At 47.3% G+C, this 24546-nt stretch overlaps 1 protein-coding gene across 10 annotated transcripts in view; it reads left to right on the forward strand.

Moving 5' to 3' along the window:
• Npas2 (neuronal PAS domain protein 2) overlaps nt 1-24546 on the forward strand; it is a 178812-nt gene that overhangs the window by 88257 nt on the left and 66009 nt on the right. For all 10 annotated transcript variants that reach the window (XR_010054596.1, XR_010054597.1, XM_039083584.2 and 7 more), the window contains 2 exons: nt 13496-13644; nt 18619-18710. Coding sequence is in view for 8 of the 10 variants with exons in the window: in XM_039083584.2 (XP_038939512.1) it covers nt 13496-13644; nt 18619-18710 (241 nt within the window). In the remaining 2 variants the exon portion in view is untranslated. The remainder of the gene's footprint in view (nt 1-13495; nt 13645-18618; nt 18711-24546) is intronic.

Below are 24546 nucleotides of genomic sequence, written 5' to 3' on the forward strand. Positions count from 1 at the left end.
AACAAATAAACAAGAAGACAGAGAAGTTGGCTAAGCAGAGAGGAGATTTATTTTTCTAAAGACTCAAGCAACTTGGCATTGAGACTGAGACACGAATCGCCAGTAAACAAGAACAAGAGCAGACACACCACTACACAGCTTTTTGACATTAAAAAGGTCATAAGGAGGTTCTGTGGCCAATGTCCATGTACATTCAGATGAGATGGGGCAGTAATTTAATAACCACAAACCAGTCTCTCACGGTTGATAAGAGACCCAGGAGAGATGGCTGGTACATTGATTTGAAGTTACAAATGGAAACTATAAAATCTCAGATCCAGATGGTTTAATTGATGAATTCTGAATTCTGCCAAAGATCGAAGGAAGAAATCCCTCCCTCTGTGTGCGGTGTACTGCAGAAATGAAAAGAGGAGGAAACACGTTCCAGCTTATGAGGGCAGCATTACCCATTGAACAGATGAGAAAATAAACCAGAAACCACGTCCTTTGTGAATTCAGACAGACATCCCTCAACTTAAAAAAAAAAAATGTGGTAGTGCACACCTTTAGTCCCAGCACGAGGGAAGCAGAGGCAGGTGGATCTCTGCGTTCAAGTCCAGCCTGGTCTACAGAGGGAGTTCCAGGACAGCCAGGGCTAGACAGAGAGACCCAGACTCAACAAAGAAGGTAAATGTTGGTGAGCCAACTGGGTGTGGTAGCGCATACCTGTAACCTCAGCACTCAGGAGCTGAGGTAGGAGGATCATGTGTGTGTGAGACTGACCTGGACTGTATGATAAGACCTTGTCTCTCCAAAGACCACAAGTCAAACACACAGCACTGGTAATTCTCCTCTCTCTGTCTCTGTCTCTGTCTCTCTCTGCCTCTCTGTCTCTCTCTGTCTGTGTCTCTCTCTGCCTCTCTGTCTCTGTTTTTGTGTGTGTATGTGTCCGGGTGTGTCACAATCAAGTATAATTTATCTAAGGAATGCAAGGCTGTTTAGTTTTACAAATGACTGAGTACAATCTTCTGCCTTAATACACAGAAACCCACATCATCATACAATTGATGTAATGAAATTGAACAATTTTTTCATGAAACATAGATCAATGTTTAACTCAAAATTAGACCATAAATTGAAATGGAAAACACATGAAACTCTAAGAAAAAGTTGTATGACCTTGAGTTCAGCACCAAAAGCACAAGCCAAAGGGAAGGGAAGGGAGGAGAGTGCGGGAGGAAGGCGGGGATGGGGGAATGAGGGAGAGGGAGGAGAGGAGAGGAGAGGAGAGGAGAGGAGAGGAGAGGAGAGGAGAGGAGAGGAGAGGAGAGGAGAGGAGAGGAGAGGAGAGAGCTGTGGCTTGGAACACTGGCAAATCCCATACTTTCCAAAGAACTTGTACCCAGAACATAACGGAACATAACGTAGCAGCAAGGAGTAAGCAATGCAGATAAAAGGTGAACAGGACCAGGCCAGTGGGGTGGCTCCGCCCACAAGCCTCTCTGGGAACTAACTACAGATGGCAGGAAAGAACCCAGATTTGTCCTTTGACCTCCACAGGTGTGCTGGGACACACACACACACACACACACACACACACACACAAGATAAATGTACCATATCATTATGCAGTATACTAATGCAAATCAGAACCCCGATAAAGCACAATGGTGCATTCTTAGGAGAGCTGGGAGCCCTAAATTCCTGATGGAAGCAGAACTAATGGCTCGTCTGTACATCGCTGGTGGGAGGGAGCCACTTTGGAGAAGGGGTTGACAGTAGTTTATAAAAGTGAACATACACCTTCACTAAGAGCCAACCCTCCTGCTCCTGCATTATTTACTTCAGAGACTGAAAGTGTCACTTAAGAACTAGAAACAAGTTTTTGTGTCCACTCTGTAACCCATAATGACTTAGCCCGGAAACCCTCTGTGGGTAGAAAAACCAGCTGTGTTGTCCGTTCATACTGTAGAGAATTACTTGGCAACAAGAAGGACCAAGACAGGGACACAACTCCGATGAATCTGAAAGGTGTTGTGCCCGGCAGAAGGAGCCAAGTTAGTTCAAAGAAATAGCAGGCTGGGTTTGGAGAAATCACTCCGTGGCCATGAATGCTTGCTGCTCTTCCAGAGGTCCCAAGTTCTGCCCCCTGGTCCCGCACTTGGGAGCTCCCAACTGCCTGTAATCTAGCTCCAAAGGATCTGATACCCTCTCTGGCTTCTGAAGATATACACCTAAAGTTTAAATATTCATATCTTGATTTTTGATCAAAACATAATTACATATCTCTCCCCTTCATCTCCATCCTCCCTCTCAAATTCATGGTCTTCTCTTCTTTAATTATTACACACACACACACACACACACACACACACACACACACACACACACACACTAAATACACATAAAGAAATACAACCGGCTATGTCCATTCACCGTTTTGTGTAACCTATGATTTCAGGGATGGCTGTCTGATATTGGATAACTAACCAGGGAGCTCATCCCTGGGAAGACTGAATTTCCGTCTCTTGGGAGTTAGCTGCCAGTGGCCCTTCATCTAGTGGTGGCTCCATGGTATTTTCACATCTGCACTGCCATGTCAGCTGGTATTCCCATTGTCCCTGTCTCCTTTAGGATGCTGTGTTGTTGAATTTTACGAGTGCAGCTTCCCAGTTGTGGCGGGAAGGCACAAACTCACAGCAGACTCCCTGGTCCTCTGACTCTTAAAGCCATTATACCCCACTTCCCTGCATTGCTCTTAGCCTTACGTGTAGACCGTGTTGTGTATGAAGCGATTTGGGTTGTGCGCCCCGTGGTTAGTTCTCCCTTGTGTCTTGATCGGCTGAGTTTTTCTGAATGGTCTCCATCTGGTGTAAAGGGAAGCTTCTTTGATGAGGGATGGAGCCACGATTACCTCTGGATATAGAGATAGATATTTAGAATGCAGATGGCTAGGTTTCCAGGCCACCCTAATCTCCCTCCTGTTGTAACAAACTGCATGCAAATACTTACCATCTAAGATTATAGATGTCTGTCACCTTACAGTGGGATTACAGTCTGCAAAATCTGCTAAAGTAGAAATCCTGAAATGCCCGCAGCATGCTGGGCCGACAAAACATCTCAGCTTGGCCACCTAGGATGTTGTAGGCCACCAGTTGCTTCCCGCCGTGGCCGACAGAACTGTGCCTCACAGCCGTATCGTAACCTAGGATCTCGCCACCTGTCACCAGCTAGGAAAAGGTTGAAATCCAAAGTTCAAAGATCAGCTTCTAGGGAATGTGTGTCACCTTCACACCAGTGTAAGGGGAAGCCACGCCAGGCCATCGGACGTTGGAGACCCTCAGTGTAGTTGTGGGGAGCAGGACAGAGCTTGCCAGATTAAAGGTGTGGGGCAGATGAGAGAGTTTGGGGTCAAACTCTTCCATACCGAGCACGTGCAGAAATATACGAAAAAGGTATATTTCTAGATGTTACTTTCAAGACCGAAATTTTAAAAGAATTCTACCAACAGCATTAACCTTGCTGTGGTAATGTGAAAAACAAACAAACGGCCTTATAGGCTTATATATTTGGATGCTTATTCACCAGGGAGTGGAACTCCTGAATGGGATTAGACGGATTAGGAAGGGTGGCCATGTTGGAGGAAGTGTGTCCCTGGACGTGGGCTTTGAGGTTTGTAAAAACCCTTACCTGGGTTTTCTAAGAGTTTCTCTCTTCCGGCCTATGGATCAGGATGTGACTCTCAGCTCCTGCTCTAGGACCACACTTGCCCCCCATGGTCCCCACCATGTTGATGATAGACTTAACCTCTGAAACTGTAAGCCAGCTCCAGTTAAATGCTTTCTTTTCTAAGAGTTGTCGAGGTCATGGTGTCTCTTCCTAGCAATGGAACTGTGACTAGGTCACTTACTTAGGCAGAGGAGACTGGACAGAGAGAGACCCCTTCTTCTAGAAAGCCCTGAAGCCTGAAAGCCCCACCACAGATGCTAGGGCTGACACTAGAGAAAAATGGAGACACTGGTGTGGCCTTTGCAGAGGGCCTCTGCACTCCTTCTCTAACCTCGTACTGAGTTGAATTTCTCCTGCCTTTTCCTGGTCTTCTCACCAGTGTCTACTTGCATAACCCAGCACCTTGTCTCGGACTCGTCCAAATGTTCTGCCAAGATGGCTGGATCTTCATTTTATGGCTTGGAGGATTCCCAAAACTAGTATACACATGGAAATAGCAGCACAAAGGACAGAATCAAGTTTGGTCTGGCTGGGCCACTAAGCCATTTCCTAAGCTCTGGACACTGAGTGAGCCTAAGTTGGAACCACAGATTCTTCCTGCCCTTTTGCAGGAGTGCCGGGATACCAGTCCTCAGCTCATCTCACTGCCTTATCTGGGGTGTGGACAGGTCCTCCTTCTAAGCCTTGGCCAGCAGTTTGGCACAGCTCTGGCAGATGGGGCAGATTCTGGTGCCCTACCTCGTATGACTTCAAGTATTCTTTAAAACACACACACACACACACACACACACACACACACACACACACACAATATGGGGAAAACTCGAGTCAGGAATGTTGTAAGCAGTGATAAGGAAGCTAGAGCACAGTGTTCATGATGCCTGAGGCGGTGGAATCGGGCTCCTGTGGAGATGTTAGTTGGAGATGTGGGGCTACAGCAAGGCTGGCACACCATGGAGTCTTCTTCCTTCGCCCCTCCTCTGCCTCTCAGGCCTCTGGCACTCCGGAAGTGGCTTCATCAACCAAACATCATCCATCACTGATTTTTTCTGCCCAGTGATTGTGGACATGTCATTAGACTTTATTTTCCATGGTACCATATATTCCCACCACCTGCATGGCTATGACAAGGTCTGTATACCACTCCCTGGTCACAGCCACCCTTTGTCTTTCGGAGCTCTCTTAACTCTGCCGCATCCTCTTCCCCTGAAGGCCCTTGGCATTGAAGAGTAAAAACAGTGATGGTCTGCACTAAAGGAGTGGGCCAGGGTACAGTCTTGACAGAGGATTTTTAGGTTGGGAGTGGGGTACCTCAGGTAGCTGGAACTGAAGGTGCTGGCCTCTAGTTGGGGCATCAGCACAGAAGGTTTGGGGACCCAGCTAGGAGCCGTTATTGGTTGTTGTGGGAGCTCGTGTAGAATGCATTCTTCTCAGAACATTCTTGGTCACTGCCAGTAGAGGGGTGGGCAGGTCTCCACATGAGTTCTTCAGTGGGAGGTCTGATGGCCACTTCGAAAGGTTATGAGCTTGGGAGGGGATAACACAGTCTTCAGCACCTCCTGCTGTTGGTGGATTTTCTTGTGATGCCTACCCTTTGAGTCCTTTGGAATGTCTCCTCAGGGAGTCCTCTCTTCCTGCTCAGAGGCCTCACACTCCTCCTGCTCCCCAGCATGGTTCCTAGAGCAAACCCAGGTACCACGGTGAACTTTTCCTACAGAACTAAGCTGGAAGGTGGGGGCCATCGCCTCAGACACAAATCACGAGCAGCGGTCAGGGTCTCCATAACCCTCTGGTATTTGCAATACAGCTCGACAGATGGACACTGCTTCATTCCGCTTAGCAGAGAAGTAGCCAGACTCATCCCAGAACCCGATGACCCCATCCCATAATGCACCAGGTGCTACCCCATTGCCTGAAGCAGGTCCCCAATTCTCCTTGGCAATCAGCAAAAGCCTCCTTATTCTGTGATGCTCTGAGGCCAGATGGGACACATCAGAGACCTCAACAACCTGCCATGGGCTATGGTGCTTTCCAGCTGTGAGCTCTCTTTCTTGCACACCTTGATGAAGTGGCTACAGTTGTGGTAAACATGCCTTCTAGGTCCCCCAAAACAGAATCAGTTTCTCTGGCTCCTTTTAGGGCAAACCACTCAGCCCTCTTGATTTTCCTCTTCGTATCGATTTTTCTGCACAGGCTAACAGCCATATCCTGGAACCTGGCCCAGAATCAGCCTGGAATTCTGGGTGAGGTCTCACACACACACACACACACAAACTTCTACTGCCCAGGTGGGCACCTCGTGGCCTTTTTTCAGTGATATGTGATAATAGTTACATCGCTTTCTTCCATTCCTAGCTGCCTTGGTCTTGAGATGGTCTAGTCAAGGGAAGCCTCCTTGGTCTTTACCTTGTAACCGTGGGTAAGTTTGATGTTTGCAGATTCATATCAGACCTGGCAATCAGCACAGGAGTGCTAGTCTGACTTTGTGCCCTCTGTAAAGGTATTGGCCATCTGGACATCTTTTGGATTGTAGGTTCCATTCTGTATCACCCATAAGCTTGAGATTAAAAATAGTCAACGGTGTTCTCTAGAACAGAAATCTTTCTTCTATCAGCCAACCCCGTATTATATCCACACCGCTTGCAGCTCTGGAACCCCTAGATTCTCTATCTGCGGGATCAAATGCTAATCACTGCTATTTTCATGAAGCCTCATTACTTCTACCTCAATGTGTGAGGCAGACTGTTTAAAGATGAACTTTGCCTCAGTGGCTAACTCAGGGCAACTCAGTGGCTAACCCAGTGGCTAACTCAGAACTCGGGTTCCTGTGTCTGAACATTCCAGGTAGGCCACGGGGCTGACTTCATCAATACCTTCTTTTTCGTGGCTGATCCATTTTAATGGGAAGGGTCTGGGCATGATGTTTCCCTTCTTGGTGAAGACGGCAAAATCCTTCCCAATACACATCGAACCTGAACTTAAACCCGTTCCTGTACTGCGCAAGCTGGGTAGACACGGGTGTACATTTGCCTGGTTCCCAAACTAGATCACACTGGCAACAACCCGGACATATCCCTTCTCCGCTAAGTATAAAATCCTCCTTGGAGTCACAAGGGAACACTATCTTTTCGCCTCTTCCTCATTACATGATGGGGTGATACGATTTCCTGTTTCTAAGTGCTAAGATCTGGAGAAGCCGTGTCTCTCTCATGTCAGAAGCATAAGAGCACCCTTTAGGAGCAGTCTCTGTGCATTTTGGCTTTTACAACAAAATGTCTGGCAGTAGAGTCTTTAAAAAAAAGGGTCCTTTGGCTTCTGAACTCCGAAGTCCGAGAGCATGATGGTAACACATCAGCTTCCGGTGAGGACTTCATGGTGGGTGAGTGAGTGAGTTCACATGATAGACAGAAAGAGAGGAAGGGAGAGCAGAGGAGAGAGAGAACCATGCTGAGAGAGAGACACACAAAACACAGGTAAATTAAGAAAACAAACTTGCGTCATAACAACCGACTAATCCACTCCCACAAGGCATTAGTCTTAATCTTTTCCCAGGGTGGTGGACTAATAATCTCTCATTCATCCCCACTCTCTAAGAGTGCCACCACCTCTCTCTCCACAGGCTCCATACTGTCATACTGAGGCTCTTGTCACTAAGTGTTGTCAATCCAGGGCTCAGGATGAGCGAAGCATTCATTGCCTCACTCCTCCAGCTCATTGTCAGGACCCAGCAGTTCTGAAGGGACCTTGAATCTCTGACTAGGAACAGCCCCCTTGCTATTTGTGCCTACACTTCCATGTCCAAGCCTGACTGACGTCCAGGGCAGGGAAAGGAGGTTCTGTTTAAAGGAGAACACAGAAACGCTGGTTGAACAGCAACACCAATTGATGGCGGCCACGGAAAGGCTGCCCCTTGAGGAGCCAGGGCTGGAGTCCCACTCAGCTCTTGGTGTTCTATGATGTCTCAGAGGGAATCAGAGACTTGTGAGGTGCTGTTTCCTGAGGGTGTGTGTTTCATTCCTGTGGTATAATTGAAAATCAAGCCATCAGCATTAGTCACTCTTGACTCTAGGCTCCTGGAATACTTACTGGGCATGTGATGTCTTAGAAGATGATCCACATGATTTGGGGGAGCTACAGCAAAGGGCAGGAGTGACGCCTAAGCCAGCCTGCATTGCCGCTGTGCCGCTGTGTGAGGGTGATAAGTTGCACAGTTTCTCTTTGGTTCTTCACCTGGAAAATGAATAAGAATGGTACCTACCTCACAGGACCATTGTAAGGCTGAAAACCACAACATGGCCGCCCCTACTTATTGGCAGAAACAGACTCCAAGAAATGAATTAAATGGTGATTTCTGTCTCTGACTAAACCATACAAACTCAGATGACATGTCCTACTGCACACCTAACCTGTGTGCTGTGTGGTGAGTGTGTATGTGTGTCTGTCTGTCTGTCTGTCTGTCTGTGCATCTGTTTGTCTATATAACTGTCTGTATATATCTGTGTGTATATGTTTGTGTGTCTATGTCTGTATATGTATCTGTATATGGGTGTGTGTGTGTGTGTGTGTGTGCATGTGTGTCTGTGTATATGTTTGTGTGTATATTTCTGTGTGTATGCATATGCATGTGTCTGTGTCTGTGTGTGTGTATGTGTGTGTGTCTGTGTGTGTGTGTGATATTCTATTACCCTTGGAATTACAATAAACAAAACAACATGGGGTAGAATCAAACACAAGAGAAAACGATATCACCAAGAAACTGGAAAACCAGTGTGAAGCTATTACTCCTGACGTAATGTGCACTGCTTTCGCCAACGCACTTTCAGAAGTAGGGGTGTGTGCCTCTATGGTCATGTAAAATGCAGTGAACACACAAACCAGTGTCATCACCAGTTATGGTTTTCACCAATATTAGTTCCCACACGTGGTTGTATGTTCTGTGCTTGGAGATGACTGGGTGCACAGTAGGTGTGTGAACACCAATGTCATCATAATCATATGATTGAACTATGATGTAAGATCAGTAGGCAACTGCAATGTTCCTGCTCTATTAAGCTCTTCCATGCCCGCTGTTGCATGTATCTGTTGTTAATGGAAACATCATGCAGCATGCAACTGTGTGTAAGGAAGTACCCTGCAGATAAGCATACGCAGCCATACTCAAAATCCCCAAGATGTCCAATGATGGACATTTCACAAAAGGTATCCAGGGACCTGCATCCAAAATTCAAAGATGGTGGTTCCTAAGGGTGTGTGTTAACACAGAGACATGTGCTGTGTCCTCCTACCTGCTGTCTCTGGATCCCTCTCACCCTCCCTCAGTACCTCAGTAAGGTGACACAATTGTTTATAAAGGCAGAACTGAGTAGACGCCCTCCTAAAGCAGACACACGAGTGGCATACAGCATACAGAAAGACGCTCAGTGTCACCGGTCACCAGGAAAAGGCAAACACAAGCCACAACCGAATTATACAACCGTGGTAGAAACTTGACACTCCCAAGTGTTGGTAAAGACAGTGGCAAGTGGGACTCTCATCTGTTCCTCGTGAGATGGAAACAGCCGGAGCCAACTTCACCTGGCAATATGGTGGTGTCTCAGTGAATGTGTCTGTCAAATAACTCAGCAGCTCTGTGCCCCTGCATTTGCCCAAGAGAGTGAATCCTAGTCTTGTATATGGATGATTAAAGTGTATTGTTTAGACTCTCTTTTTTCTGCTACATTGGGAAGGTGGAGCTAGGGGACATGCGCGCATGCATGCGTGTTTCCTTGCTTGCATGCGTGTGTGCATTCCTCGTGGAAGCCCGAGGTTGATATCAGGTGCCTTCTCTGTGCCCTATTTTGAGACAGGATGAGACAGGATCTCTCACTTGAATCAAAAGCTGGTCAATAGGCTACCCCAGCTTGCTCCAGGGATCCCCCAACTCCATTCCCTGAGTTTGAGATTACAGAACGGGAGCGTCATGCTGTCCAAGGTTTATGTGGGTGCTGGAGGTCCAACCCCAGTCTTCACACTTGCATAGCAAGTTCTCTACTTACTAAACCATCTATCTGTATATGTTTACCATCTATCCGTATATGTTTATTTGCTTGCTTTATCTGTCTGTCCTTCTGTTCATCCATCTGTCTGTCTGCCTGAGGTTATTTTGTTTTGGTGTTTTGAGATTGTTTCTTGCTATGAAACCCAGGCTGGCCTGAAACTCATCTAGCTGAGCCTCCTGAGTACTGGCATTACAGGTGCACACTGCTGATGTGCAGCCTGGACAGTGTTCTTTGATTATTATTTTATTATTATTATTGTGTGATGGTTTGTATCTGCTTGGTCCAGGGAGTGGCACTATTAGAAGGTGTGGCCTTGTTGGAGTAGGTGTGTCACTGTGAGTGTGAACTTTCAGACCCTCATCCTAGCTGCCTGGAAGTCAGTCTTCTGCTAACAGCCTTCAGATGAAAATGTAGAACTCTCAGCTCCTCCTGTACCATGCCTGCCTGGATGCTGCCATGTCCCTGCCTTGACGATAATGGACTGAACCTCTGTACCTGTAAGCCAGCCCCGATTGAATGTTGAGAGATGCCTTGGTCACAGTGTCTGTTCACAGCAGTAAAACCATGAGACAAGTTGTGTGTATTATTACAATATATGTGAGTCTGCACATGCATGGAGGCCGGACGAGAACTTGTGGGAGTCAGCTCTCCACTCCCTCATTGGGTCTCAGGGATCAAACTTGGGTCACCAGGAGTAACCGAAGGTGCCTACTCACCGAGCCACCTCTATACTCCCAATTCATAGATCAGCAAAACTGTAGATATCCTAAATGTGACATATCTATACGACGGAATACCCATGAGCAGGTTGAACTGTCGGTCTGCGCCTCGATGTGGTGAAGTCTCGAAAGCTGTGCTAAATGACGGTCCAAGGTTCTCTACCATTCCATTTACAGGAATTCGAGAAAATGCCAAAGTAAGAGGCTGCATTTGGGAGAAGACAAAAACATGAAGCTTGGGGAAAATCCTCCAAGACAAGCCCTTGCCTCTCACATGATGGTGGCAGACAACAATTACAAAACTTCACCAAACAGCATACTTTTAAATGCATGTATTTCATGGCATGCAAATGATGCCTTTTAAAGTCCCAGAGGCCAAGCGTCCCGGTGTCATTCGACCTGTTGTTCCGGATTCTTAGCATGAGCAGTGCTCTGCTCGTTACTGGAAACAAGGTCATCCCAGGCTCTTGGCTTCCTCTTGCCTCGGAGCTGCAGATCCAGCTGACATTGACCGATTCCCAGCGTGCACCATGATGCATCCCAGGCGGAGGCCAACAGAAACAAGCCTCTATCGGATCCTTCGCCGGGCCACGTCCGCCGCCATCACACCCAGTGAAGACAAGAACAGAGCGATAACGAGTTATCAGCTCGCCAATAATTTATAACGTCAAACTGGGACAAGGGCAGAGCCTTTTTTTGGCTGAGGAGGTTACATGTCGCTCTTTAAAATCTGGGTTAAAAATGATTTATAATACAGAGCAGCCAGTCAGAGAGTGGAAGAGGTTCCTTTTTTTTTTCCCTATCTCATGCGTTTGAACACTGGGGCCTTTTACCCTGAGCTAGCAATGAAGAGCCCCTGCATCTCACCACGCCTGCCACTGGTCTGTGACAAGAAGAAAAGGGTGGCCTGGTCAGAAATGAGACCTTTCCTGGAATCCCTTAATCCCAAAACCCAAGAACGGGAGAGAAGGAGGGAGGCTTCAGAAGGACAAAAAGTCCCTTAGAAGAGCCGGGGAGATTTTGCGGTTGAGGTGAGCTTCAGAGAATCTCTAAGATAGGTTCAGGAAACAGCACAACTGGAGGCAGAACCGAGGTAGCCGGACTATAAGTGGGTGTTGAGGTGATGTGGACGCTTGAAGCGAACAGAACTACAGCTGGGGTAGTGTCTATTAGGGGTGTGCTCTTATGCTTCTGTGAGGGGCTCTTTAGGGGAATGTTGGCAACCAGTATGGTTGAATGCTTGCCCAAAAAGAGGTGAGCCACTGTCCACCAGAGACTTCTGTCTTGACCACACATTGACCAATAGCCTAGACACCATGACTCCCCAGGTGCTGGGGTACCTGGACCCGCAGGCAGACCATGTGTATGTGGTTTCTGTTCCCATCAGTGAGTTGGCTCTCTGTAAAAAGTTCATCATGAGTGTGCTTGGAAAGGGTGGGACAGCTTTCCTGACCATGGATCACCTCAGAGTAGGATGCCAGGAGTTTTCAATTCGTTTTTTTATGTGCGTGGCTATTTTTCACATGTATCTCTGTGCACTGCTTATGTCCCTGGCACCCACAGGGCCAGGAGACCGTATCAGATCTCCTGGGACTGGAGTTACAAGCGGTTGTGAGTTGCTGTGTGGGTGCTGGGAATCAAAACTGGACCCGCAGGAAGATGAGCCGGTGCCCTGAACTGCTGAGCCATCTCTCTAGTGACACAGAAGATTGCTGATGAAGGAGTGTCATCAGGGATCAAGACTCCATAGTTAGGTGGCGTCCTGAGAATTTGGGGAGCGGCTGTATCATGTGTTCCTTATTGCTCTTGTCAGGGTAGCACCAAAGCCCAGATCTCCTGTTCTAATTCCTTCAAAGTCTGGGGATCCTCAGAGGGCTCAACCTGAGCAGCCTCGCTTCCATTTCCTCTACAGACAGCCAGTGTAGGTTGTCCTTGGGAGAGCAGGCTTCATCTTGGAGAGCAATTTAAGGATCACAGAATACGTGAGTGGGAGGTATAAAGGTTTCCCATACAGTGCCTGTCCCACATACACACAGATCTCCTTGCTGTGCACGTCCCCGCTAAGTGGAACACCCGTTACAGTTGATGAGACTCCTTGACGTGTCATGATCTCCTCCAGTTTATATTATGGTTCCCTCTTGGTGCCACATGTTCTATGTGTTTGGCAGAGGCGTGTGGAATGCTCCTGCCATGGTGGACCCAGGCACAGTGATGTCACTGCCCTCAACGCTCTCTGTGCAGTGCCCATACGTCCTTTGCTATGAGCCACGGCAAGCCATGGTGGCTTTACTGGTTCTGTAGCTTCTCCTTTTCCAGAGTGTCACATAGTTGAGGGGAGAGGGGAACCTGGCCAGTTTCTTCGACTTGGCGGTGTACCCTCTGAGTTTCTCCTGTGTTGTGCTGAATTGTGAGCGATCTATTTTCCGTGCTCACAGCTGCTTGACAAATAGGATGGCAGCTGTCACATGTCGCTCTACATTTGCATGGCTCACATTCTGTGCTGAGACACCATCACCGCTCTCACAGGATGATGGTTCTTGGGGCAAGGGCCAGGATGTATACATGAGAGAGTAGTATAGCCAGGAACCCCCCACCACACCTCATGGGCAGCATAAGGCTAGATGCTCTTGGCTGGAGGAGAAAGAATTGGAGGAACCTCACCAGGGGCTCTAAGAACAAATCTAGGTAAACAGCGTGCAATGTTCTCCTCGGAGCCTAAAGCTCTACGAAGTTGGAGAGGCAGTGTCTGGCAATGGCGCTAGGCTGTGTAAGGTTTTGTATGTGAGTCAGACCTTGCTTATTATTAATGCTGTCTGTCTTTGTGGCCAACAGTCTAGCAAAACATGTTTCTCGCCCCATTACTCAGCTTTGAAATGTGGCCAGCGTTACCTCCACAAGAGACCTCTTTTGATCTGGTGCGCTCCGGAGACCGCACCCCAGAACACACTCAAGAGAGAAGCCACCTCTGCTGCGTGACAAAGCCTTCGGGAGGTGGGATGTTCTAGTGACCTGTGCCTTGTGTATTTCCAGAGCCTCTCGAAACAAGTCTGAGAAGAAGCGTCGGGACCAGTTCAATGTTCTCATCAAAGAGCTCAGCTCCATGCTCCCAGGCAACACTCGGAAACTGGACAAAACAACTGTGCTGGAGAAGGTCATCGGATTTCTGCAGAAACACAATGGTAAAGGCTGCGCTCCTTGCTGTCTCCATCCCACCCTTCCCTTCCCTTCCCTTCCCTTCCCCAGGTGATGAGTTTATCAGGCAGGCAGTCCCCATGAGCCTGTCATCAGCAAGGACACCCACAAGCCTCATGGGCTCTCCTCCAGAGGCTCTGGACCTGCCCAAAAAGCCCTACATCTAGCAGGCTGGGGAGAAGACAGTCATACCCCAAAATGCTTAATCAGTCTGAGGGGCACCTGGAGAGCCCGCAGCCTGCACAGGTGGCCTGCTTATTGCATGGATGACACCCGCCACAGGTTTGTCTTTGTCATAAATCCCTGGAACCCATCCAGGACCTCCCCGTTTCTGTCTTTCCCCAAATGTGACATCTGTTCTGACTGCACACTTGAAGCTGTGTCCCTCCTTGGGGATCTTAGTCAGTTGGAATCATGCAGTTCATTCATGGTCCTCCTCCCCCGCCACTGGCAGATACTGTCCTGTCACTCAATGATGTTACCCTGTGACACCATTCAGGACCGCCTCCTGTCTCCCTCAGACTGTCCTCTCTCCGGTGTTTTTACCCCCTACATGCAGTCGTGCACCTACAATGCCAATCACTTTGAACAATATCCAAGAGCAAAATTGGCAAAAATAAATAATGAAAAAGCCAGAGAACTGTTGAAAGCAGGGGTCCTTTTTTTTTTTCCACCTTAACTATGACATCAAACAGAATGAAATCAGGAGAGTTCAAATCGCTGAGGGCATAATTATAGCTCTGAGAATCCTCAAAGATGGCTTTTTCTCTGGACATGGTCCTGGACAAGATGGCATCATGGCAGAGGGCTTTACGGGGACCTGAGAAAGGTCCTTATATTTTACATGTTTTTACGTGTTATTCTCTCCCTATTCCATTGAGGACTTGGTGACGAGCTGTCTTCTATCTTGCAGATGCTATGAGAGAGGGTAAAGAATGTGTTGATTGCTTCTGTTAAGAGCCGGGGAGAGGACCACACGAGCAGAGTTGCACTAGACATCGCCCTGATAATTTAATCGGAGTGCTTCTATTTCCTAAGTAACTTTTTTTTTTAAGCCAAGTGAAATAGCAGGTTGGTTTGATTGCCAAGATATTTTGTGCAAATCACTCAAACTAGGTCAGTGCCACAGAAGCAGGACAGCTGTTAAATAGGACAGCTGAGATCAAGTTCATCGGCGTGACATTTATGCTACTCTGTCCACCGAGGAGTTATCTGGCCCAGGAAGGCCTGATCTGCAGCTGCAGCAGCAGCACGGCTTCCTGACACCAGGAGCGCCTCTCTGGCCTCGCCTTTTCCCAACCAGAGGCCCGCCTCCCTCTACATGCAGTCAGAGTATCTGCAGACTCACAGGTTTCTGAGAACCCCTATTTGGAAGAAAGGGTAAAGCTGCACAGTGAGTTTCATGCAGAAATAGGGTGCTCGCACCAAATTATGGCTTAAAGGGATAAAACCAATTCAGCCACTTCACATGTCTCCCAAGTAAGGTGAACCCACAGAAGGAATGGTGAGTTTCTCTCTGCATTCATGCAGGGTTCCCAGAAAGCTACCCTTCCCTTCCGTGTCCCTAGACTTCACAACAGCACCTTACTCAAAGTCTTATTCAGGCGTAGAAGAAGCATGAGAGGTTAATTGACCTGAATCAGACAGCCAGGAAGACACGGACTTCAAACCCAGCAACCTGTCTAGAGTGCTGATCTTAAGTGGCCTTCTACCAGCCTCTCTAAGGTGTAATGCCTGGGGGTGCTCCTGGACAAACATCTGTCATGACTGCACTGTAGCTCTGAGTTAGTGTATCCACTCAGATCATCGCTTCTCAGCCTTGACTGTCCATGAGAAACCACCTAAGGAGCTGGGATTAAACCCACTCCACAGATAGAGCAGAATCTTTGGGAGTGGCTCCCCCAAAGTGTGTGGGAGCCTCCTTATGCCACCTCAAAATCGAGTCCTAATTTGTCAGGGTATGCACTCGTGCATGTGTGCATATGTGTGCAGGCATGCAAGTGTATGTGTATGTGTGTGCATCATATCCAGGCCAGAGAACAATCTCAGGTCTCATTATTCAGAGTCTTTGCAACTCATTTGCAGACAGAGTCCCTCACTGGCCTGGAACCTGTCAAGTAAGCTAGGCATGCTGACCAAACAAGTCCTGAGGATGGATCTAGGCCTGGCTCCCTAGTGCTGGAATCACAAACACACACACTGCCATGCCCAATTGAGAGAGAGAGAGAGAGAGAGAGAGAGAGAGAGAGAGAGAGAGTGAATTCTGAGGGTAAAACTCTGGTGCTTGTGCTTGTAAGGCAACCACTGGGTAGAGTTTCTCTTGCAATGAAATGTCATCATATAAAGCAAGTTGGGCAAGAAAGGTTTTACACTTACATAACATTGTTCATCACGGAAGGAAGGAAGTCTGGACAAGAACTCAAGCAGGGCAGGAACCTGGAGGCAGGAGCTGATGCAGAGGCCATGGAGGCGTGCTGCTTACTGGCTTGCTCCTTGTGGCTTGCTTGCTTTTCATGGCTCACTCAGCCTGCTTTCTAAGAACCCAGGGACAACCACAGTGCCTCTGATCCTTCCCTTATCAGTCACTCAGGGAACCTCAGTTCAGTAAACACCTCCATGTGATCTGACTGGAGGGCATTTTCTTAACTAGTGATTGATAGGTGGTGGCCAGCCCATTGTGGGTGGTGCCATCCCTAGGCTGGTGGTCCTGCATTCTATAAGAAAGAAGGCTGAGTAAGCCATGATGAGCAAACCAGTAAGCAGCACCCCTCCATGGCCTCCGCCTCCAGGTTCTTGCCCTGCTTGAGTTCCTGTCCTGACTTCCTTCAATGATGAACAGTGATATGGAAGTGTAAGCAGAATTAACCCTTTCCTCCCCGGCTTGCTTTTTAGTGATGGTGTTTCATCACAGCAATAGTAGCCCTAACTAAGACAGTTAAAATAAATGTTGGACAGTGCAGTTTTGTCTAATAATAACAGCGACATGTTCTTTCAGACTCTTCCCCTGAGGGACACACGTGATAAGGGGAGGAGTCAAGGTCTAGTCTCAAGCATAACTTGGCACTTCACATCCTCTTTCTTCACATGTAACCTCTGAATCCATTCAGACTCATTCAAATAAAGGGTTCACTCTCTTTCTCTGCCCTCTCCATGAGAGAGATTGCCAAAATCATGGGCATAGGGCTTGGAGTGTTGCTTACTGGCAGTGAGTGCCCAGCATGTGTGGGGCTCTGGGTCCAAGGCTTAGCACTGAAAATAAAGGATGCTGGGAAGAAAGCCCTGAAGACTGTCCCAAGTACAATGGGCAGGCTCTATGCTGGAAGGATCAACTTTCTTCGGGAAGTTGTTCAATGGATTTAGTTTTATCCTGAGGTATAAATAGGTATATTCTTAAATTTTTCTTAACATGGGTGGGGGAAATGTTAGTTTAAGATAAGAGGAAAAGAGATGGGCTAGAGAGACGGCTCAGTGGTTAAGAGCACTGACTGCTCTTCCAGAGGTCCTGAGTTCAAATCCCAGCAACCACATGGTGGCTCACACCCATCTGTAATGGGATCTGATGCCCTCCTCTGGTGTGTCTGAAGACAGCTACAGTGAACTCACATACATAAGTAAATTCTTGAAAAGAGATAGAGGATAAATAAGAATATATGCTATCACGTTTACAGTGTCTATGGTAACAGTGAGGTAATTTTAATAATAAAACAAAATTTCTAAGTGCACAAAGGATATTTAAAGAGTCCCGCACGGGCTCACGATTGTCACACGTGAGCGATACCTTAACATCATGATCGAAAAAGAGAGCAGGTAAACTATAGACTAATAGTGACAACCATCAAAGTTTTAAGAAAAGTAAATTCAGGTCTCAAAGGCAACTCAGGGGGCTCAGGGTGTAGTGGTAGGGTAGTCCAGCACCACCCTAATGCGGCGAGACCTGCACCACACAGAGGCACCATTTTAAGGGATAACGATGAGCATCTAGGTAGCAGTTGTTGCTCAGGAATGATGGAGAGGGTGGGGATTGAACTCCCAGGGAAATGAAAAGGTGGACCTGTTTACTGTAAGCCTAAGGTATGTCTGGAATGTTATCGTTGTTTGGAAGTGCTGGGAATAGAACCCAGGAGGACACACAAAAGCAGGAAGCTCGGGCTGGAGAGATGGCTCAGTGGTTAAGAGCACCGACTGCTCTTCCAAAGGTCCTGAGTTCAAATCCCAGCAACCACATGGTGGCTAACAACCATCTGTAATGAGATCCGATGCCCTCTTCTGGTATGTCTGAAGACAGCTACAGTGTACTCATATATAATAAATGAATAAATAAAATATTAAAAAAAAAAGCAGGAAGCTCACACTCTACCAGTGAGCTCCACCTTCAGCCCTTGAAACTATGAGAATCCCAGATTCCACTTTGCTTCAACCCACACTTGAGAAGACACTACCAGGTCAGCCTCTGTCCCTTCCCTTGAGGGTGCGGCTGCCTCGAGGTAGCTTTGCTGCTAGACCTAGGTCACAGCGGTGGCAGGTACCTGTACTCTCCTTGTGGATCGTCTCTTCTCCACAGTCTCCTTAGAGGCTGTGACAGCATCAAAAATGTTGTTCAACCTATCATATCCACAGTCCTTGGAGTTTGGAAATTGAGGAGAACCTGTCCCTTGCTTTCTGTTTTTTGTTTTTTTTTAAGATTTATTCATTTTATGTATATGAGTACATTGTCACTGTCTTCAGACACACCAGAAGAGGGCACCAGATCTCATTTACAGATGGTTGTGAGCCACCATGTGGTTGCTGGGAACTGAACTCAGGACCTGTGGAAGAGCAGACAGTGATCTTGACTGCTGAGCTATCTCTCCGGCCCCTCTTGCTTTCTTTAACTAAAGATTTACACAAAATAATTCCAGAATGCCTTGAGTATGAAGCCTCATGCACACTTTTCTTCTGTTTCTGGTTTGTTTTTATTTTAGAAGTCTCAGCACAAACAGAAATCTGTGACATCCAGCAGGACTGGAAGCCTTCATTCCTCAGTAACGAAGAATTCACCCAGCTGATGTTGGAGGTAAAGCACACTTCTTCAAGTTAGCCTAATAAGGCTGGGGGTAGAGCAGGGGACGGATTGTCTGGGAATGTGCAGAGCGCACACAGCGCCCTGGGTTCCAATCCCCAGCCCCACATGAAACCAGGCATGGTGGGCTCACTCCTGTAATCCTGGTACTCCAGAGGCTGAGGCTGAAGAACCAGAAGGTCAAGGCCCTACTCTGCCACACAGCAAGTTTAAGACCAGCCTAAGAGGCACGGGGCCTTGTCTGAAAACAGCAGCAGCAGCAATCAAAAACAAAGAACAAAATGCGGAAACAGCTCAGTCAGTAAAGTGCTTGTGTCCACAGGCATGAAGGCTTGATGTAGTCCCCAGAACCCTCATTTTTAAGAATGCATGCTTGGTGACACACATCCACAAGTCCAGCACTTGAGAAGAGAGACAGGCAGATCTGTGGCTGCCTAGCCTGCCAGCCTCATCTATGTGGTAAGCCCCAGGACAAAAGAGAAACCCTGTCTCAAACCAAAAATCAAAGTGAATGGCTTCACACACATGCACGTGTGATCATGCACATGCACATATACTTACGTGCACAAGTGCTCATGCATTCACATGTGCACATGCACACACACACATGAACATCCACTCACACATGAACATGTATGTACTCACATTCATGTACTCATCTGTGAAGACACACACATGCACTTCAGCGGGCATATGCAATCACACACACAGATGTTCACATATTTTCACCCACACATGTACTTAATAGGTTAAAGAGTTTAGTAAGTTAGAAATTAAAACGTAGCTGCGTGTTCCTCTTAGCTCTCGTGCCCAAAGGAAGTGGCTGCTCATGGCCCTGGAAGTAAGTCTCAGAACAGATGCTGGCCTGTGGTTCTCTCTGCCTGCTATCATTTATGCTTTGACTACTGAGCTGGGCTACCTAAGCCAGAGTTCCTGAGCTGGAAGTGGTGGAGTGCTATCTGTTCCCTCAGTGACTGTAGGACAGGTCCCATCTTTGGCCTCCCAACAAAGGGCATAGAAAAATGAACCAGGGGTAAGTGGCAGAAGTAGCCAGAGGGGAGGCAGGGAATAGAAAAGCGTCATGGACAGAAGCCCCTCTTTAGAATACAGAGGTTGCAGTTTTCTCCCTCGTGGACTCACATTTGGAAACAGATCTTTGAAAACTATACTTTAAGCCTGAGCTCACCATACGTGAACGTTATATGGGTGTCAGCCACAGTGACCTGGGCCTCCCACCCTAACCAGGCCCTTTCTGTGCTAAGATGGCCGTGTTCCTTTCCCCGTAGGACTGAGTTGAGGGGGCTGGGGAAGGGGAGGCTGCTAATGAGCTAATACCCTCCATCGGTGCCCTTGGAACGTTTCCATATGGGTGAACGTCCTCAGGACAGGCCAAATCTCTACAAAGCCCTAGCAGGTACGCCAAATCCAGACTTGGGGAGTTTACTGCAGGAGCATGCCTAAGGCCATGAGGACTGACCGCTCCTATGTGACTTGACAGAGAACTGAGACAGAAAAGGCACACAAAGGGAAGCTCGGCAGGACCGTGAACAGCTGGCTCCCAGCTGAGGCTTCAGAGAGTGGCTTCCTAGGATAAGTCTTTCTATAGCTCATCTGTGTACCTACATAAGACTGATGTAAACTTCAATCTCCATAGATTAACTATGCAGAAGACAGAAAGTACTGGAATAAGAAAATGCCAGAATAAAGATGTCTAAATATTATGAAACATAAATGCATTAATGAACATTTGCAGCAGATGAAAGCTACTTAACTGTACATGGGAACTATATTTAAAGAAAATACAGAACTTTCTGCAGAAGCAGTGTATTTTAAGTACGTTAAATTTAAAGCGGCTTATGAAATATAATGTTAATTTGTTGTATCATTGTGCTGCCTTAAGGCATCAATTCGTCTTTTTAACTCCTATGGGGAAGGAGTTAAAAACATATAACCCTCTGGAACCAGCCATGTTTTAAGAGCCTGCTAGCACAACCTTTTTTGCTTTATCCAGCAAGTTTCAAAGCACCTAAAGAATTTCACAGAATAAGATTTCTATGAAGTTTTTAAAATGTTGATAAATTTATGTCTGGAAGAAAGGACTAGCAATCAGAACTATATTTAAAAACCCTATGAAGTTAATCTCCATGGTACTGTCCTTGAAGAGGAGAGGGGGTAAGACAAAACACACAGCTTGGGTCTGGAACCCTCCTTCCATCCAGCCCTGGTCCACATCCACGGAAGGCAGATCTAAGCTGGAAGGCTACCAACTAGGGCTCGGCTCTGGCTCCGCTGAGCTTGTCTCCCAACCTGTTCCCTTCAGTAGACACAGACTGGGGGCTGAGTCAGCAGGTCCTTCTCCTTTCTCCCCTCTGCTGGTCCAAGCCCCACAATGTGGCCCCTCAGATGACTCACGAGTTTTCACAGAGCAACTCATTCCTAGTGTTTGTTCCATCCCTACTGTACATCCGCCTCTTTCAGAGAGCATGCCTGTGATGGTTTGTAATTGTTCCACCCAGGGAGCTGCACTATTGGGAGGTATGGCCTTGCTGGAGGGGTGTGGCCTTGTTGGAGAGGGTGTGGCCTTGCTGGAGGGGGTGTGGCCTTGTTGGAGAGGGTGTGGCCTTGCTGGAGGGGGTGTGGCCTTGTTGGAGAGGGTGTGGCCTTGTTAGAGGGGTGTGGCCCTTGTTGGAGGAAGTGTCTCACTGTGGGCATGGGCTTTAAGACCCTCCTCCAGTAGCTGTCTGGAAGCCAGTCTTCCATTAGCTAGCTGCCTTCAAAACGTGATGTAGAATTCTCAGTTCCTCAGGCACCATGCCTGCCTGGACACTGCCGTGCCTCACCTTGATGATAATAGACTGAATCTTTAAACCTGTAAGCCAGCCCCAATTAAATGTCCTTTATAAGGCTTGCCTTGGTCATGGTGTCTGTTCACAGCAGTAAAACCCTAACTAAGACAATGCCCTTCCAGGATTCATGTCTTTGTAGCCAGAAAAGTCCTTCCATTTCAATGAAGACACAGGCTGGCTAGGAAGCTCTGTGCCCCAGAGAATCACTAGTGACTCTGAGCATGAACCCCCTCTTCTTCCTACCATTGGTCAAAGGGGCACAAAACCGGACTTCAGGACTAACACTGTTGTGAAGAATAAAAGAAGAAAGGTGACCAAGAGGAAGACCGACCAAAGCTCTTGGAGAAATGACTCAGAAAGAAGGAAACTTTCTTTGTTTAAAAAGATATATCTCTTTTATTTTTATGTGTCCACGTGTTTTTGCCTGCATGTATGTCTAGGCATCACATGGGTGACTGGTGCCTATAGGTGTCAGAAAAGGACACTGGATACCTTAGAACTGGAGTGACAGACAGTTGTAAGCCACTGTCTGGGTACTGGGAACCAAACCCAGGTTCTCTGCAGGAACAAGTGCTTGAACCTGGTAAGCTATCTCCCCAGCCCCCGAGAGAGAGAGAGAGAGAGAGAGAGAGAGAGCTCTTGCTGCCCGGAGTTTGAGAAACTCAAGGTCTTTCTGCATACTTTTCAGAAAGCTTCAGAAGTCTTTTCTCTTTTTAGAAGTCTGTCCCAGAGAACACATAGAATGTTCCATCAAAATTAGGAGCGTGTAGGTCAGGGAGGTTTTGTGTCTCTGTAACATGTAGCAAGGGGAAGTCTCTAGGACTTGTGGAAATCCATGGATAATGGTGCATGGTGGTTCTGTCACATCCCACACTGTGGGATTTCCAGAGCTGTGGCAAGTGTTTCTAGCACAGAGATTCAATGTGGGTCTTCTACGCTTTGGAATAGTGCCAGGGAACAAGTGAAGGGCATCTCACATGGATGAGTGTCTTCAGTTTTGTGACACCCACGTGCTTGCCAGACCCAAGAAGGACATGGGCTCGCTGTACAAAAACAAATAAATAGAAAGAAAGAAAGACAGGTTGTTCAACTTCTGCTTCCCCTAGCCTTCCATCTGTTTCCAAAGAGGCCCTGCTGACGTAATGAGGCTGCCCTGCACCTTAGAGACTCACCTACGGGAGCGCTGAGGAGAGTCTGGTAGAGGGTGCGGTTATCAAAGGCTGGAGAGACAAGGGCTTGGGGTGAGGCAAGACTGCTGGATAGGTTCTAATTTAAGATGAGCTGGAAGCAAGAAGTTTGGGGGTACTATAGCACTGTAAGCTGATACAGTACAATGGCGTGCCGTGGGTTACAAAAAATGGATAGAAAGATTTAAAATGTCTTCCCCATAAGGTAATGCTAAAGGTTTTAGAGGCAGATAGCTCTAACCTGGCTTAAATATTACACCCCCTACACACAAATCAAATGTCCCATGGTACCCCCACGGACAGGTCCAATGTTATATTTCTATATACCAGTTAAAATAAAACTATTTGAGGACTAGGGCTGTGGGTCAGTGGTAGAGCGCTTGCCTCTCACCTGGGTCACATGACCTAAGCTGTGGAGTTGAGTTCACATTGACAAAATACATTTAAAATTTATAAAGGAAAATAATTTAGAAGGATACTTGGTGGGCAGCCATCTGACTGATTGATCACAGGGACCGCAGTGGAGGAGTTAGGGGAGGACTGAAGGAGCTGAAGGGATCTTATCTGGCATTGGTGGGAGGGGAGGCCCTTGGTCCTGTGGAGGTTCGATGCCCCAGTGTAGGAGAACGCCAGGGCAGTGAGGCAGGAGTGGGTGGGTGGGGGAGCACCCTCATAGAAGCAGGGTTAGGAGGGATGGGATAGGGGATTTGCAGAGGGGAAACCAGGAAAGGGGATAACATTTGAAATGTAAATAAATAAAATATCCAAGTTTTTAAGAAAGGGAAAAAAAAGAATAGTTGGTGGGTTGAAGTCACTCACTCAGCTTCACTTTTTCTTCCCTCATGATTCTGAGCCAGAATATCTCAGTGTCAGCATGCCAGGCATGTAACACTTAACCTTTCTTTGATGCCCTGTGTGCTGTGGGGCATTTTCAGCATCCCCTGCCTCTACTCGCTTTATACTACTATCAGACTCCAGTAGCGACAGCCCCAAAATGTCCACAGACATTGCCGGGGACCCCAAGGTTGAGACTCACGGAGGTAACTTGAAAGGATGCAATTCCCTTAAGAGATGGGCTGTACAAAAATGGACTCAACATGAACCAGAGACCTTTTGAAAGACCTGAAATGCTAGAGGAAAGGTCTGGAGATCGGGGCAGAGGCAAGAGCTCCTGAAACCAGGCCACCAGCATGAGAAACATCCTTAAGCACTTATAAGTGAGAGGACATGAAATTTAAAAGCTTCTGCAGGCCGAAGGAGCTATCCGCCAAGCAAGCACAGAGCCTACAGGATGGGGAAAGTCCTCTATCAGCTGCCCCTCGGGCAGGAGGTTAAAGTCTAGAATACATAAAGAACTTTGGAAATCAAACACCAAAAAAAAAAAAAAAAAAAGAAAAAAAAATCCTGTCAATCAACAAACAGTTTTCAAAAGAAGAAACATAACTGGCCTATAAATCTTTCTTAAGGTCTTCAACATCCTTAGCCATCAAGGAAATGCAAATTAAAAGTTATTTGGGATTCTGCCTCACCCTACTCAGAATCTCAAATTCAAAATCACATCAATAAAACAAATAAGGTGGTGGAGGGTGGGGGTGTAAAGAGGCGGTCACGTGACCCGAATCCTGCATACAAGCCCAGCCTCTTGTGTCCACCTAAGTCCATCTTACTGGCACCACATCCAACCTCAAGGTCCAGCCCCAGCCTGTTATGTCCACGCCAGACACAATCAATAAAAGAAATTGGCATGTCCAGGTCTCATTCCAAAAACAGGAACAGCATGAAAGATGAAGGCAGTAA

Source organism: Rattus norvegicus, chromosome 9 (genome assembly GCF_036323735.1).
Source record: "Rattus norvegicus strain BN/NHsdMcwi chromosome 9, GRCr8, whole genome shotgun sequence".
Classification (NCBI taxonomy): Eukaryota; Metazoa; Chordata; class Mammalia; order Rodentia; family Muridae; genus Rattus; species Rattus norvegicus.